Source organism: Aedes albopictus, chromosome 1 (assembly GCF_035046485.1).
Source record: "Aedes albopictus strain Foshan chromosome 1, AalbF5, whole genome shotgun sequence".
Lineage (NCBI taxonomy): Eukaryota > Metazoa > Arthropoda > Insecta > Diptera > Culicidae > Aedes > Aedes albopictus.
Genome location: NC_085136.1, coordinates 191,552,362 through 191,570,227, shown reverse-complemented (window position 1 = coordinate 191,570,227; position 17,866 = coordinate 191,552,362). Strand labels below are relative to the sequence as shown.

General features: G+C 44.7%; 1 protein-coding gene across 1 annotated transcript; it reads right to left on the bottom strand.

The window, feature by feature from the left end:
- Positions 1 to 8,302: 8,302 nt before the first annotated feature.
- On the bottom strand, positions 8,303 to 13,467 carry LOC134290427 (uncharacterized). The gene is made up of 2 exons (XM_062857571.1): positions 8,406 to 13,467; positions 8,303 to 8,361 (listed from the first exon to the last, which is right to left on the bottom strand). The coding sequence occupies exons 1-2, from the start codon at positions 13,465 to 13,467 to the stop codon at positions 8,303 to 8,305; spliced, it is 5,121 nt and encodes a 1,706-aa protein (XP_062713555.1).
- Positions 13,468 to 17,866: the final 4,399 nt, after the last annotated feature.

The window sequence follows — 17,866 nt, the reverse complement described above, 5'->3', positions numbered from 1 at the left end:
AGTGCCACCTGGAAGAAGCGGAGTGTGAAGAAATGGAACTGCTGTGCCGTTCCCAAGAAACACGGAAGTTCTATCAGAAGCTCAACGCATCCCGCAACGGCTTCGTGCCGCGAACCGAAATATGCAGGGATAAAGACGGAGGCCTCTTGACGGACGGACGTGAGGTGATCGAAAGGTGGAAGCAGCACTTCGATCAGTACCTGAACGGCGTGGAGAACGTAGGCACGGGAGCCCACGGCAACGGAGGAAACGACAACGCCAGTGCAGAGGAGGACGGAAATGAACCAACTCCCACGCTAAGGGAAGTTAAGGATGCCATTCACCAGCTCAAAACCAACAAAGCAGCTGGTAAGGATGGTATCGCAGCTGAACTCATCAAGATGGGCCCAGAAAAGTTGGCCACCTGTTTGCATCGGCTGATAGTCAGGATCTGGGAAACCGAACAGCTACCGGAGGAGTGGAAGGAAGGGGTAATCTGCCCCATTCACAAGAAAGGCGACCATTTGGAATGTGAGAACTTCAGGGCGATCACTATTTTGAATGCTGCCTACAAAGCGCTATCCCAGATCATCTTCCGTCGTCTGTCACCTAAAACAAATGAGTTCGTGGGAAGTTATCAAGCCGGCTTCATCGACGGCCGGTCAACAACGGACCAGATCTTTACCGTGCGGCAAATCCTCCAGAAATGCAGTGAATACCAGGTCCCAACGCATTACCTGTTCATCGACTTCAAAGCGGCATACGACAGTATCGACCGCGCAGAGCTATGGAGAATCATGGACGAAAACGGCTTTCCTGGGAAGCTGACTAGACTGATTAAAGCAACGATGGACGGTGTGCAAAACTGCGTAAGGGTTTTGGGTGAACTAACTAGTTCATTCGAATCTCGCCGGGGACTGCGACAAGGTGATGGACTCTCATGCCTACTCTTCAACATCGCTCTGGAAGGTGTGATGCGACGAGCCGGGCTCAACAGCCGGGGAACGATTTTCACAAAATCCAGACAATTTGTGTGCTTTGCGGACGACATGGACATTATTGCCAGAACATTTGGAACGGTGGCAGAGCTGTACATCCGCCTGAAACGCGAAGCAGCAAAGGTCGGACTGGTGGTGAATGCCTCAAAAACAAAGTACATAGGTAGGCGGAACCGAAAACGACCGGATCCGTCTGGGCAGTAATGTTACGATAGACGGGGATACTTTCGAGGTGGTGGAGGAATTCGTCTACCTCGGATCCTTACTGACGGCTGACAACAACGTGAGCCGTGAAATTCGGAGGCGCATCATCAGCGGAAGTCGGGCCTACTACGGGCTCCAGAAGAAACTGCGGTCGAAAAAGATTCACCCACGCACCAAATGCACCATGTACAAAATGCTAATAAGACCGGTAATCCTCTACGGGCACGAGACATGGACCATGCTCGAGGAGGACCTGCAAGCACTCGGAGTTTTCGAGGGACGCGTGCTAAGGACGATCTTCGGCGGTGTGCAGGAAAACGGTGTGTGGCGGAGAAGAATGAACCACGAGCTCGCTGCACTTTAGGCCGAACCCAGCATCCAGAAAGTGGCCAAGGCCGAAAGGATACGGTGGGCAGGGCATGTTGCAAGAATGCCGGACAACAACCCTGCAAAACTTGTGTTTGCAACTGATCCGGTTGGCACAAGAAGGCGTGGAGCGCAGAGAGCACGATGGGCGGACCAGGTGGAGCGTGACTTGGCGAGCATCGGGCGCGACCGAGGATGGAGAGCGGCAGCCACGAATCGTGTATTATGGAGAAATATTGTTGATTCAGTTTTATCTTGAATTTGATGTAATACTAAATAAATTAAAAATGAAAATGAGAAACAAGTACCTTGATGATGCCTGAATCACATTAAGATCATGTGACCTCCCCATTAACCTTCCGTAACTCGCGCGGTTGACTACCTGCGTCAGCACCACGCTAATGCTGAGTACAAAAAGCGAGATTTTTTCAACGTGTTGTACAAAATACAACAGCGCGATCGCTCGTGGGTTAACAAAAACTCCTTCCCGTAGATATGTAGAGATTATCTCGATTTCTAGTAAGCAACGTACGTCATACTAACATTCCTTCTCTCCCTCGATGACCGTTAGGACTTGGTCGGCACCGTTATTGACTGAAAATATGGAATCCTCGAAGGTACGCATTGGGAATGACAACTATTCCCAAGCTGCGTTTGATGGTTCTTTGAGCACGACACGAATGCACCACACTAATGTGTAAAGTGTCAAAAATAAATCAACTAACTAACTCCTTGAGAAATTTCGATTGTTCTGGTCAAGCACGTAGTAGCAACTGCAAATTGTACGGTCATCTATTTTCTTCAATATAAAAATGAATTTCTGTCTGTCATATTTGCCATTCATTCATGAAATGTTTACGTACGTTGTTGGTTTACGTCACGTGTAAATTCCTATTTTTTTTAAGTGTGTAGTTTTATTTGACTTACGAGGTATGTGAGTGTGGGAGGTGTGGCGTGTATTCGGTGCGGCCGGCCGGCGGAACTGCAGCACGTGAATGGGTTCTGGACGTTCTGGCGGGGCTTTGAGTTGTCCACGGGTCCAGGACGTTCTCGCACGTTCCGGTGGTCCTCAAAGGGCAGCAAACGGTCGTCGTTAAGGCGGCTTGATGAACGAGGCCGAGGTTTGCGGGGTACCAGGGTCTTACGGGGCTGCACAAGGGTCCTAGTAAGCTGTACATTGGTCTTCGGGCGAGGCTTTCTGTAGGCGGAGGCCCCCCCATCAACACACGATCGCATATGATGTTGAATAGGATGCTAAAGTGAAGGCGATATGCATACGCTTCACACGCAGTTAAGTGGAAGCTTGTAAGCTGCTTTCAGAGGTTCACCACGGAATTTGGCGGCTCGAGGTACACCTTTAGCAGGCTAACGGTGATGGGTTCTGGTAATGGGGATAGAGGTATCGGTATTAAGTGAGGCAACAGGGTGCTGTTGGAACCCCTTAAAACGGTTATATTCCGGTTTCCATACCTGGTTCCAATGGAGTATTCCACTGAGGTGGGTTAAATCTTCTTAAGCATCAATTAAACTGTAACGGCCACTTTAGATTTCAGGTTAGATCTTCTTGTCTGTTCGCTTTGAGCTCAAGATCTGAGTAGGATTTAGCTTAAGCGCTATTCGACCCAGTAGCCTTCTCCCCATTTCCCTTCCTTTTCTCTCATTGGACTCTTTACTTCCTCTTTTTGATGTGGCATATACATATGGCAATTCTTTTATCCCCTTTTTTCGAACCCTCCGTGATTTTAGGTTAGGTTAGGAGTGTTCAATGTGTTTTCGTGTGTTATCAAATTTTGTCCCTAGCTTTCTCGGAGGGGTTTTAAAATACTAAAAAATTTTAACCATTATTAACAATCAAATAACATTTTTACTAACATTTAACATGAATAACTAACCAATAGTCATGGTCATATTCTTTATTATATTTTAACTAACAATTACTAACATCGAATATTAACAAATTTCAAAAAAAAACAAACTAACAAACGCAGATCATCGCTACGGTAACAAGTTGAACATGATTTTTTTTTAATTAATAGAAACCATTAAATAATAATAATAACAATAATTAAGACTCCATGCTAAATTTTAGATGTTGAATAACTTATGTAAACTTGATCCGCGGTAAAATGTATGGTATTCAACTGAAGAATAAAAAAAAACTGCGCCATATAAAAAATAGGAACACAAAAAAAATCGCTATTATCTAATTTAAAGAAATAATACTACAGAGTCTAATCAGTACGATTTTAAATCACATACGATATGCCAGCTTCCAAATTGTACTATTTGTATTTATTTATTTTTTTATTCCATTTGACCTTTGTGGTCTTAATGAATAGGATGGGGAAAAGCTTCCTTGAGCCAGCCACATTATGCCGAGAACAAGAAAGCGCATAAACCCCATATCTTTTCTAAAATAACAATGAATTAGGCTTACAAATTAGTCAAAAATTAAAATAACAAACATATTGGAACTTAATCGTAAAACAAATTAAAAACTAAACAGAGATATTTTAAAACTAAAAATCTTTTTATTAAAGGTATTATGATTTCGTGAATAATAAACCAATTTTGTTTATTAGTGACAAGTGATTAATCAAAGCTAGAACGGCTGACGCTTCGTATGTGTTGAACAGTAAGAATTAATTATACATATGTGACATAGGAAAAGCAAAAAAAAAAAAGAAATCAAACACCATAAGTGGAGCAGAAATGAAAAATTACATTTTACATGTCCCATTGTAATGCTTCGCTGTCTGTCGCCAGAAAAAAAAACAATTACGAACCAGAGATACACGTACTGGCATACGCAGCCCAGCGCACATGTAGGACCCACAAATGAATATACATTTCACTCACGCCTCACTGCAACACATGCCATTGACGAGGGATGCAACCGCAGGAATATTATTAATTCATGATTTGTGATAAATTTTGCAATCAAATATAGCTTTACTCTCTGTCTCACCCGAGCATATTTATTTATCGGATGTTTTTCCAGCAAACGTCATTCCATGTTGATGCAAACCGTCAGATGCACTTGTCGCATGCGATTCCTCATCAGATTTGGTTTGTTTCAACTGCTGTTCGTTGGCGGTCGAGGCCACCGCCTGATGGTTCACTTTTGAATCGCAGAGCGTCTGTATTGTTACTATGCCCAGTTGGACAGGGCCAGCTCAGAGCAAAGCTGTCATTGCGTGTTGAAGGGATTTTCGTCCTCTTATACAACAAAACTACGTCGAGTCAAGTACGAGACACTGAGAATGCAAACTCTTTCAATGGAATTAAAAGAAACAGCCCTTAATCCGATTTTCAATTACTTAAAACTATGTACAAAGGAGCAAATATTTCAGGGTGGAAAACGGTGCAGTGTCTACAGTGGGTAAGGATGATGTATTCGTAAGTCTCAAGAGTAGATCCCAACACCAGTTTGACCCTTATCAGTATAACATATCAATTCTGTCTGATAAACTTGTTTAATGACAACCTGATGTAGTTTTTGTGGAAAATGTCATTAAATGGAAATGTTTTAATCCTACCGAGATATTGCATACATGAGTCAACTCTGCAGCCCACTCCAAGGACATCGTTTTCATGCGACGCACTTCACCCGACCCTGGCCGTACGGGGATACCTTGCACAGCCGCAAGGATCCGTTCGGCATGTATCATAATATAGAGGACAAGGGAAAAGTTGCCAGGCCGAAAGGAAAACATTTCATTTGCATTTTTCAGTTGAACAAATGGTGCTAATTAATTTTACGTGGCAGTTCATGCATGCACGTAATGGTTTTTATTTGCGGGTTAAACTTTGATGAGCGAGTTTGATTTGAGGTCATTCGGAGCAGCAGTCACCAGTATTTCCTGGTGTTCACCGAATGTTATCTACAATGTGCTCGAGTGAATAGCAAACGAGCCGCCAACCGAAGCATAATTTATATATCCAGATGCACAAACTATATTGGTTCCGTACGCGCTCTGTATTGACTGGCATCGTCGAACTAGAACTAAAAGCATCACATGTGCAGATGAGTGACGATGATTCATGATAGCCTCTTGAAGGATTAACGCGATCCAAAATCCGAACGGTTCCAATGGAACCGGAAATTGCTGCTCGCAGAAGCATCAAGTTGTTCCATATATGCTAAATATTTGACCGCAAACCAAGCTTATTCAGTGTAGGAGTAAAAAAAATGCAGTTCCGATGATGTGTAAGCAGTAAGCACAGTACACATGACTGTGAAGCTTAGTTTTTACGGATGCCTGAATTTATGTGCAAGTAGTTTCAGGCTATTTAACAAATAAATTCCAATCAATTAATCAATCATGATATATGAAAAGGTGAATTTGCTTCTGATTGCCTTCGGGTGTTTTTTTTAAATGTAAACTGTACTGTACAAAATAACACGGTAAAGGCTGGGTAGTGCGGAACACAGATCATATTGAGGTCATTAGTCTCTTCCCAGCAACTCCTATCCTTATACATCTTCATTGTACCGATCGAAATTCGAGCAACCCTAGGGAATATCAGATTATTAACCCCGGTCAAGGTGTGGCAAAAAAAAAATATCGGAAAAAAATCACTATTGCTTTGTCACCCTTTAAATGAAAGCTAAGGGTGCCCTCTTTCATTTGAGGCTAAGAGCGAAATGTTCTATCAGGGGTCTACTTTTTAACCAACGCTACTTTTTAACCAAAAAATATATGGTAAAATGACCCCCGATAGAACACTTTGCTCTTATTATCAAATGAAAGCATATACCCTTAGCTTTCATTTGGTGGGTGACTTAGGGATACTGATTTTTTTCTAATAATATTCTTCTACCATAGACACCGTGCGGTGAGAACATTGATCGTAGGCTAAGGCTGACAGGGAAGGAGGATTGCTTCTGCAAATTGATACTGTGTTTTTTTTTTTGACATACAGCTCCATAGGGACGTCTCCCGCAAAATCATCTGTATGGGAACCTCCCTTTTCTGAGACCGGAGGGGTCTCACAGTAAGCTAAGAACCTTCCCCGGCCCCAAAATTACTCACATACAAAGTTTCACGCTGATCGGTTCAGTAGTTTCCGAATCCATAAGGGTCAGACAGACAGACAGACAGACCGACAGAATAGAGGACCACCGGTCTTATCAGCGTCTTGTACATGGTGCACTTGGTACGTGGGTGAATCTTTTAAGACCGCAGCATCTTCTGGAGCCCATAGTTGGCACGACTTCCACTGATGATGCGCCTTCGTATTTCACGGCTAGTGTTGCGTAAAAACCGGCGGCAGCTAGGTCCAAATTCGATGAATTTATTCAATTGTTGAAGTAAATTATAAAATTCCTACAATAGGCAATTTTTACTAATGACAAATATAAATTTAGACGCAAAAAACTTACTTTTAGTGATCTAGCTGCAATCTACTTTTAAACAATTATGCTCCGTCTTGATTGATCTGGGAACCCCTGGATCTATATTGGCATTGGAGTATTTCTATGTATGCTAATTATGGTCTTTCTCATGAACTGTATTCTTACCTCGGATTTGGCTAATGCTGCTTTGCATCCGAGGCTTGTTAGGGTATCAAGCTACCTTCTGCTCCTGTGCACCTAGTAGTTTAGTAATGATTTCAATTTTGTGACTAGATTATGTTCGCCAGATCTCATTCGAACTCACCTTATTTTTCTATGCGCTAAAGTACAAATTGGAGTTATTTGAATTCACTGGTAATCATACGACTAAGGGCAATTCAATTTGGGTTAATTCACTTTCTTAGGGCTAGATGGTATAGTGTTAGGTACTAGTTAATAGTTAGCAGTTTGTTTTAGCAGCTTAATTCGCTAAGGAAGTCTTCAATTTCTGCAACTCATCATTTCGTCAGTGTTGATATTTACTTTCGGCTCGTTTCTTTAATCCCCCTGCTGGGGCCGGGTGTGGCACACACTGGTGTATGCCTAAGTGGGGGCACCGATGTATTGCATCTCGGTGAGGCGCAGGTAACACTCCCCCCCCGGAATGCGCGGAGGATCCTCGGATGAAGCATTGGTCTGTACGCCTACATCGAGTACTGCAAGTGATACAGCCGAACGTTCGTAGATTCCTCCGGATGACGTTTGGACGGTGGCATGTCTAACTTGGCCGTCTGGAGCTGTATGTGTAGCAATGACTCTACCCTTAGGCCAACAGTTACGCGAAAACTTAGGGTCGACTATCATGACAATATCTCCAACGGTAATTTGCTTTACAGGAGAAAACCATTTCGTTCTTCTGGTGATGTTAGGCAAATAATCTCTTATCCATTGCCTCCAAAACTTGTCTGCTATTTTCTGGGATTGTTTGTAACAGTTTTTTAGTAGTATTGGGTTGTCGTCGAAAGGGACCCAAGACCTTAGCCCGTTCGATGATCCCAAGAGGAAGTGGTTGGGAGTAAGTACCGGTGAATCATCGTGGTCCATTGGTATGTCTGTCAATGGTCGAGAATTTACGATGTTCTCGATTTCTACAATCGCGTTTTGCAGCACCTCATCGGTAGGTAGTCTACAAGGTTGAAGCACAGCCAGATTCTGCTTAACGGAACGGATAAGGCGCTCCCACGCTCCTCCCATATGCGGGGATAGTGGCGGGATAAAGGTCCACTGTGTACGAGTTGACGTAAACTCTTTTGCAAGCATTTCATGGTCAAGCAGCTCTAAGGCTGCTTTAAGTTCTTTACTGGCAGCCTTGAAATTTGTACCCCGATCACTGTAGATTACAGCTGGCACTCCTCTTCTAGCCATGATGCTCCTTATTGCCATGACGCATGAGTCGGTTGTCAATGTGTGCGCGATCTGTAAGTGAATTGCGCGAGTAGTCAGGCATGTGGCGAGAACACCCCAGCGTTTCTCAATGCGGCGTCCCACTGAAACCGACATCGGGCCAAAGTAGTCGACCCCCATGTAGGTGAACGGACGACTAAAGGCTGCTACACGGGATATGGGAAGGTCCGCCATCATCGGTGGTTTAGGTTTGGCTAGCAGAATTTTGCAGTATTGACAGTCCTGTCGGATCTTGTGGTAGGTTACCTTTAGCCGAGGAATGCGGTATCGCTGTAGGATTTCGTTGATGATAGTGGCGTGGTTCTGGTGGTTGAATCGCTCATGAGTGTCTAGAATCAGCAGTTTTGTCACGTGGTGGCAACGAGGTAGAATGATAGGCTCAGCTGCATCTCGATCGATGAATTCGCACGCTCTGGTTCTACCATGTACTCGAACTACTTCGTTTTCATCGATGAAGGCATTACGAAAAAGCGGGTTACTTCTATTGATTCGTCTTAGTTCTCGATCGTCGTTACGTTTAACGGACAGTCTGGTGATTTCTTCCGCATATTCATCGGTTTGTGCCAGTCGGAACAAAGAGTTCTCTGCCTTTGTCAATTCTTGACGGGATAATGCTCCTTCGGCGCGTTCTTCCTTTTTCGTGCTCCGTCGAAGGTTATCGAAATAGCGAAATACGTATGCTGTTGTTCGAAGTAGTGGTGTCCACTTGGAGAAGTTTTGCGGAATGATTACTGGCTCCTTGGATTTTTCGTGCATTAGCAGATGGGGCCGAAGCTCTTCATTTGTAACGTTTTGAAAGCTCGGAGATATGGGCCAGTCGTGTTTGCCCGACCAGAGAAAGTCCGGTCCTCGGAACCAGCGGCTGTCGGCGGAGAGATCAGGTGCCCGTGCCCATTTTGTTCCCTCATCGGCCACGTTCTGCTTCGTGGGAATCCATCGCCATTCAGTAACATCTGTTGAGTCGAGCACTTCACTGACCCGAAAGGCCACAAACTGGCTGTATCGGCGGTGGTCTGATCTTAGCCAACAAAGTACGTCCTTCGAATCCGTCCAGAAGTATCGCTTACTGATTTTGGTAGATAGGGATGCCAAGATCGTCTTCGCCAAACGAGCGCCGAGAAGGGCCGCTTGTAGTTCAGACCGTGGAATGGATAAGAACTTCAGTGGAGCCACTCTGGTTTTTGCTCCCACCAGTGCACATTCGATCACCTCTTTCTCCTCGTACCGAAGATAAACTACCGCTGCGAATCCGCTCTCGCTGGCATCCACGAACGTGTGCATCTCCGCATAAGCTTCCACCGACGTTAATGAGCGGTAGCATCGAGGAATTTCGACTACTCCCATGCTTGGAAACAATGCTAACCATGTAAGCCACTTGTGAAACTGAACATCTTCGATGGGATCATCCCAGCCAACTGGCGTCCGCCAGATCTCTTGCAGAAGCACCTTGAGGAACATCAAAAGGTGCGCGATGAATCCTAGAGGATCGAAGACCATCATGAGTGTCCGTAGTACCTCACGTTTTGTTGGACGTCGCTTGCCGGAGAGAAGTTCCTCGTCAAAACGGGAGGAAATTTTGTAGGTGAAGCGATCGGATGTCGTGTTCCACCACATTCCAAGCACCTTTTCCGTTGTGGATTCTTCACCAATGTTCAAATTTTTCTCCTCTGCCTTATCCTCGTTCAGCGTAGCCTGAACCGTAGCGGAGTTTGAGATCCAGTTACGCATTTCGAATCCACCATGCATGTGAATGTTCTTCACCTCTTGTGCTAGTTCTACTGCTTCCTCTTCTGTTTCTGTGCTCACGAGCATGTCGTCCACGTAGTGCCCTTTGATAATGGCATCGGCTGCTTTGGGGCTGTCCTGTTCAAAACGCTTTGCATTGCTGTTTTTGACGTGTTGGGCTGTGCTTGGGGAACAGCAAGCTCCGAAGGTCATCACTTGTACAACGTAGGTACTGGGTTCAGTTTCGCTATTATTCTGCCAAAGGAACCGCTGGCAGTGCTGATCTTCGTTCCGCATTTGTACCTGGTGGAACATCTCCTTAATGTCACCGCAAACCGCTACCCGAAACTCACGAAAACGTATCAGTATGGATAGCAGTGATGACAGCTGATCGGGTCCTTTCAACAGAACCGAATTCAAGGAAACGCCGTGAGCCGTTGCTGCTGCATCCCACACTAGGCGTATCTTTCCCGGCTTATTCGGGTTTGCTACTACGAAAATGGGAAGGTACCAAATTCGTTCGTGTTGTTCCCGAAGCTCCGCTGGCGTTAGTTTCCGTATGTAGCCTTTGTTGGTGTGTTCCTCGATTTTCTGTTTGAGTGCTTCAGCAAGCGTTGGATCCTTTTTCATTCGATTTTCGAGACATTCCCATCTCCTCAAAGCCATCGTCTTACTATCCGGAAGTCGGACATGGTCGTATTTCCAGAGTAGACCAGACTCGTATCGGTTGTTCATCGGACGAGTGAGTGTTTCTAGTAGTGTTTGCGCTCGTTGATCCTCATGAGACAGTAGAATCTTATTTGGCTCGACGATTCCCATACTATCTAACGTAAAGTAGGACTTCATCGCTTTGTGTAGATTTTCGTCAAACTCTCGATTGCACTCGCATTTCTGGACACTGTGGTAGTTCATAAACCCAACACTATCCGCTTTTCCTCCACAGTTGCCGTAGATCATCCATCCCAAACGGGTCTTGACTGCAATCGGTTCGTTCCATTTTCCTTCTCGGCTCTTGATGGTTTGCCCAAGACTAGCGTAGTCTAGACCAATCAACAGTCGTGGGCTGACATTGTGGTATTCCTCAAGTGGCAAGCCAGTTAGATACGGAAACCTTCTCTGAAGATCAGGGAGCGGCAAGCTCTGTGGGCGAATCTGAAGGGATGATAGCGTGTTTATTTCCGAGAGATCGAACTTTGTTGGGGAGTTGACTCCAGAGATCTGTACATTCACTTGCTTGGATTCATTTTCGACCTTACGGGTACCACCAGTCCACTTCAGACACAGTGATTTTCTTGGCCCATCGATTCCGAGCTCATCGGCGAGAAGAGTGAGCTCAGAGCCATCATCGATGAAGGCGTATGTGCGAACTATTTTCTTTGGGCCATACAGCACGACCGGAATTATGCGGAACAAAACAGTGGCTTGTCCTTGGTGAACATTGCAGCTAGGTTCCGATTGGGTTTGTTCCAACGCTGAAGCTGTAAGGATTGGAGCCGAAGTTGCGGGGTTTTGGATTCCCGGTTTGTGGAGTAACGGATGATGTAACAACGTGCATCCATTCTTATCACATTTACGTTGTTGTTTGCATGACCCGTTGTGTTTTCGCAGACACTTTCTGCAGAGTCTGCACTCTTTCACCACTGCCCATTTCGAGTCATAGCCTAGCTCTTCAAACCTACTACACTTTGCTATAGCTGTGCAGTCTCCCTTACACACTAGACACTGTTCCTTGGCAGGGTCTTTCGGCGCCATCGGGTTTCCGGGTAGTTCCATCGGTTTCTCGTTGTTCGATTCAGATTCGGAATGGAAGTTCAGAAACCCGTCTTTTTTGATACCTCGGCTTCGCTGATCCGAAACTGACGTGGCTATCACCGTGCTTGCGTCCTCCGCTATGGTGTATAGCCAAGCACTGAAGTCCCCCAGGTTGGGATCGGCATAATTTCTAGCAAACCTCGCCCAGTCCAGCTTAAGCGACGAAGGTAGACGTTCCACTAACTCGTAGCGCAGGGATGAATTGAAGATATAGTCGTCAACTTCACAGGCTCGGATTGTTGCGACCATATTCTTCACCGTCAATGCGAAATTAACTAACGTTTCAAGCTTTTCCGTGTTCGGTGGGGGCAAGTGTCTGATCTTCCTAATGATTGATTGAATAATTGCCTCTGGACGCCCGTACAACATCCTCAAGGTGGACAAAATGTCGGCTACGTTGGACGGATGCAGCAACTCACACTTAACCGCTTCCAGTGCTTTACCTTTAAGACATTTTCGCAAACGTATCATATTCTCCTCGTTCGTAAAGCCACACATCTGGGTAGACGAATTGAACATAGCAAAGAATAATGGCCAATCCTCTAACGCTCCGTCGAAATCTGGTAGATCCCTAGAAACCGCCTGGCGGGCTGCAATTTGGCTTCGATTTAGAATACAAATGGTCTCGTCCTGGAGTGCTGGCGCGTAGTGTTCGGGCTGGGTTGACCGTATCGGTGTTGATCCTTGTCCTGGAGCAAATTCGTTGAGAGTCCCGCGGTTCAGAGTAGGCAAGAATGTTGTCCTGTTAAGGTCATGCGGACGTAGTCCACTCCGTTGGGGTTCTCTAGGATGTTGACCAATATAAGTTCCTGGTAACGTAGAAGATCCCGCCCTCCGGTCCGGGAAGCAGGTTGACTGCACCAGGTTACGTTCGAATTGATAGCGTTCATTCTGCGTTCGTGAATCTTGGAGCTGTCGTTGTGCGCTATCCGAATAGCGTACCTTTTGTGCAGGACGATTGCGAATACTGTGCTGTAGGGGAGCGGAAGACTGGCATTGATACATTGGTTGCAGGTGTAGACCATCTGAAGAATTTCGACCGTGTTGGTTGGTTTGGAGAAGTACTGAATTAGAGTTTCGCTGCACGTGTAGAGCTTGGTGCTCCTCGAGCTGGCCCGAACGGTTCGGAGTTTGCTCGTTTGCCGCTTCTGCTGCTAATCCCGAATCTTCAGCTTCACCATGGCGTTCCGTTTCGGCTAGCCACTCTTCGATTTTTGACAGCTTATTCTCCTCGGTGTCCTCAGTAACAGACGACGTTTCGCTACCGTATTCCTGCAGAAGCTTATACTTCCGCTCAAGGAAGCGCTTCTCCAACTCGAACTCATCTTGTAGCTTCTGCATCTCGAGCTCCTTTAGTCTTCTTGCTTCGCTTCGGGAACTAGCTTTGCTCTTCGATCGGATCGACGGGTTGTTAGATGCCTTTTGCCCCTGCTGCTCAGCTGGACGGACGGTGTTCGTGGGTGGAACAATGAACGACGATGCTTTGCAGATTGGGCACACCCAGCTAACGTTGGCGATTTCTCCCGTGACATGGACGCACGCGAAATGAAACCAACGATCGCACCCGTCGCATTGCACCATATCTTCGTTATCCCGCCTTCCGCATAGCTGACACCGGTGGTCCAAGTTCCGACGAACTTCGCGTAACGGATTTACAATTATGCTCCGTCTCGATTGATCTGGGAACCCCTGGATCTATATTGGCATTGGAGTATTTCTATGTATGCTAATTATGGTCTTTCTCATGAACTGTATTCTTACCTCGGATTTGGCTAATGCTGCTTTGCATCCGAGGCTTGTTAGGGTATCAAGCTACCTTCTGCTCCTGTGCACCTAGTAGTTTAGTAATGATTTCAATTTTGTGACTAGATTATGTTCGCCAGATCTCATTCGAACTCACCTTATTTTTCTATGCGCTATAGTACAAATTGGAGTTATTTGAATTCACTGGTAATCATACGACTAAGGGCAATTCAATTTGGGTTAATTCACTTTCTTAGGGCTAGATGGTATAGTGTTAGGTACTAGTTAATAGTTAGCAGTTTGTTTTAGCAGCTTAATTCGCTAAGGAAGTCTTCAATTTCTGCAACTCATCATTTCGTCAGTGTTGATATTTACTTTCGGCTCGTTTCTTTAATCCCCCTGCTGGGGCCGGGTGTGGCACACACTGGTGTATGCCTAAGTGGGGGCACCGATGTATTGCATCTCGATGAGGCGCAGGTAACAGCTAGAATTGTTGTCAGTTCGAATGAACTGCATGGTTCACCAGAAACTCTTACGCAGTTTTGCACACCGTCCATCGTTACTTTAATCAGTCTAGTCAGCTTCACCGGAATGCCTGACTCTGTGCTCTGTGCGATCGATACCGTCGTATGCCGCCTTGAAGTCGATGAACAGGTGGTGCGTTGGGACTTGGTATTCACAGCATTTCTGGAGGATTTTCCGTACGGTGAAGATCTGATCCGTTGTCGACCGGCCGTCGATGAAGCTGGCTTGGTAACTTCCCACGAACGCATTCGTTTAAAGTGACAAACGATGGAAGATGATCTGGGAAAGCACTTTGTAGGCAGCGTTCAAAACGGTGATCGCTTTGACTTTCTTACATTCCAAATTCCTTGTGTATGGTGCAGATAACCCCTTCCTTCCATTCCTCCGGTAGCTGTTCGGTTTTCCAGAACCTGATTATCAACCGGTGCAGACAGGTGACCAACTTTCCTGGGCCCATCTTGATGAGTTCAGCTGCGATACCATCCTTGCTATCTGCTTTGCTTTTTTTTTTTTGAGCTAGTGAATGGCATCCTCAGCGTGGAAGTTGGCTCATTTCTGCCCTCTGCGGCAATGGCGTAGTCGTTTCCCCCATTGTCGTGGTCTCCTGTGCCTATGTCCTCTACGACATTCAGCTGTTCGTTGAAGTGCTGCTTCCGCCTTTCGGTCACCTCACGTCCGTCCGTTAAGAAGCCTCCGTCCTTATCCCTACATATTTCAGCTCGCGGCACGAATTCGTTGCGGGATGCGTTGAGCTTTTTATTATTATTATTATTATTATTATTTTATTCTTGATAACATCAACAGGCATAAGTTGCCCCAATCAAAGTGGCAACCATTCATTTGAAAAGATTTACATTCATTTGCTATTATCTCAGTTCAGAAGCATGCTATCGAAAAACAATGTATGAATGAATTTAACCTTGTAGTTTTATCTGAAAGTTTGGTGTCGCAAACGTATACCAAATGTTCTAAAATTCTGACCAATTGTAACACATATATGAAAGCTCTATTGGTAAAATTTTGAGCGAGATCGAATAAGTTTTCTGAAAGTTATAGAACTTTTAGTAAAACTTATAAGATTTTTGAACACATTTTTAAAACATTATATCTCAATATGTACTTGATGAAACTTTTTCATTTTTTTGTGTTACAGCTTATACCTAAAACTTATTCGATCTCGCTCAAAATTTTACCAATGGAGCTTTAATATATGATTCATGATTAGTCAAATTTTCAGCGTTTTTGATTGACGCATAAAAAAGTTATAAACATTTAAATGAAAAATTATTATGACAAAAAATTCCTGTACGGACAATTGTTTGATACACTGTAGCAGCAGATAGAGTGATCGATACGTAGATGGTTCACAATATGCGACGGGTCTGGTGTAGCAACAACACGGCGGCAACCGATCGGGTAGTGAAATAATTGTTAGAAAAAACCACCATAAAAGTATTCATTCACCGCCGCGCACTACAGAAATCGGGCAATGCTAACGTAACCAACCAGATAACACCAAAATCGATAAATTCTAAGTTGTCATCCAAAAACTCTTTGTAATCGGAGGCAGCAAAACAGAATGCGTACACTATATCAACTAACACACGAACACAAGCTTCTCGTAAAACTTCCGTGCTTCATGGGAACGGCACATCAGTTCCATTTCCTCACACTCGAATTCTTCCAGGCGGCGCTTTTTCTCCCGGATCCGCTGCTTTCGTTTCTGTTTGTAACGTACTACGTTATGCCGGGTTCCTTGCTGCCGCATTACCACCCGTGCTGCGTTCTTTTCCTCCAAAATCGCTCTACACACCTCGTTGAAACATTCGTATCGTCCACTCCTTCTCACGTACCCGATGATGCTCTCGGCTGCGTCGTTGATTGCTGCTTTAACTGTTCTCCAGCAGTCCTCTGGAGTGGCCACATCGAGCTCGCCTTCGCCTGGCAGCGCTGCCTCGAGATACTGCGCGTATGCTGAGGCGACATCCAGTTAGTCGCTCTAGGTTGTATCGTGTAGGTCGCCGGTACTGTACATTGATGATGACGGAAAGTTTTGGGCGCAATTTGACCATCACCAGATTATGGTCGGAGTCGATGTTGGCGCCACGATAGGTCCTGTCGTCGATAATGTCGGAGAAGTGAATCAGAACCAATTAGAACATCGTCGATTTGGGATTCCGTCTGCTGTGGTGATCTCCAGGGAGGCTTTGTTGGAAAAAGGTGCTACGTATGGCCATGTTTTTGGAGGCGGCGAAATGAATGAGTCGTAAGCGACGAATTTCGCACCAACTCGTCTTCGGGGTTGGCAGCACCCCCTCAGAATGTTATGAAATTTTGTAGGTTTCAAGACTTTACCTTTTCAAGCAACTTTGCGTATTTTGTTTTTTCAAAATTAACCTAGACTAACATTTAAAAAGAGTCAAAGTTTTTTAACCGTTTTTTTTCACAAAAAATAACTCGAATATGATGAGATGTACAAAAAAGTGATGTATGGGTGACATTTAGAGAATTGTCCAAGCTTTCATGAAAAAATATTTTAAAAATTCTAAATACATTTTTACACGCTAAAAAGTATACAGGTCGGACTCGATTATCCGGAGTATTGATTTTTATTTCACTCCGGATAATCGAATTCTCCGGATAATCGAATCACGAAAAAAAATAAATAAATTGGAATTTAAAAATGTATAAAAACGGATTTTTTTCCTTATGCTATGTGTATGAAGCAGTGGCGTAGCCCGAAATTTGAATTAGGAAACGTCCATAAATTACAAAACGCAAAAAATCCCTTTCCCCATAGTCATACTTTTCGTATAAGCATCCTGAAGTTTTTGTATTGGTCACCTATGTTGAATTCTCTCTTTCTCTCTTCTTAAAACGTAACGTAATTTATGGACGTTTTCGGCACAGTTTTTTTTTGTGAATTTTGACCTAAAGAAGGGCCCATATAGCCGAGGCGGTAAACGCACGGGTATTTAGCATGACCATGCTGAGGGTGACGGGTTCGATTCCCGGTCGGTCCAGGATCTTTTCGTAAAGGAAATTTCCTTGACTTCCTTGGGCATAGAGTATCTTCGTGCCTGCCACACGATATACACATGCAAAATGGTCATTGGCAGAGGAAGCTCTCAGTTAAAAACTGTGGAAGTGCTCATTGAACACTAAGCTGAGAAGCAGGCTTTGTCCCAGTGAGGACGTTACGCCAAGAAGAGAGAGAGAGAGACCTTGTAACGATGTCATTATTTGTTTGTTGTTCATTAAAAATTTGGTTCACATTATTATTATATTAAATAGCAAATTATTTTCGATGATTAGAAAGCCTTAAAACTTTGAACCAGCCTAAGCCAAATTCACCGTAAAAATGTTCATTGGTTCATCCGCCACTTTTCGTTTGCGCTAAAAATTAAATGAGTCCCCACTGTGAAATGCGCGCAATTTTACCACACAGCGTGATCAGAAATGCTGGGTTTCTCGCTTTACTACAGCGTACATCGACCCGTCGAGAATCCTTTGAGAAGATATTGACCTTTCCCCGATTCTTTTCCTCCCATGATTTGAGCAGTCGGTAAGGTGGTTGATTAAGACTGTTCGTAGAATGAGATGCGAAAATGCGCGAATATGACTGTTGGGAGCGGGAGAGCAACCTTCGGGATCGCGAATATCACTTCGTGATTTCCGGTGACGAAACCAATTATATGACGGTTGATCTGAG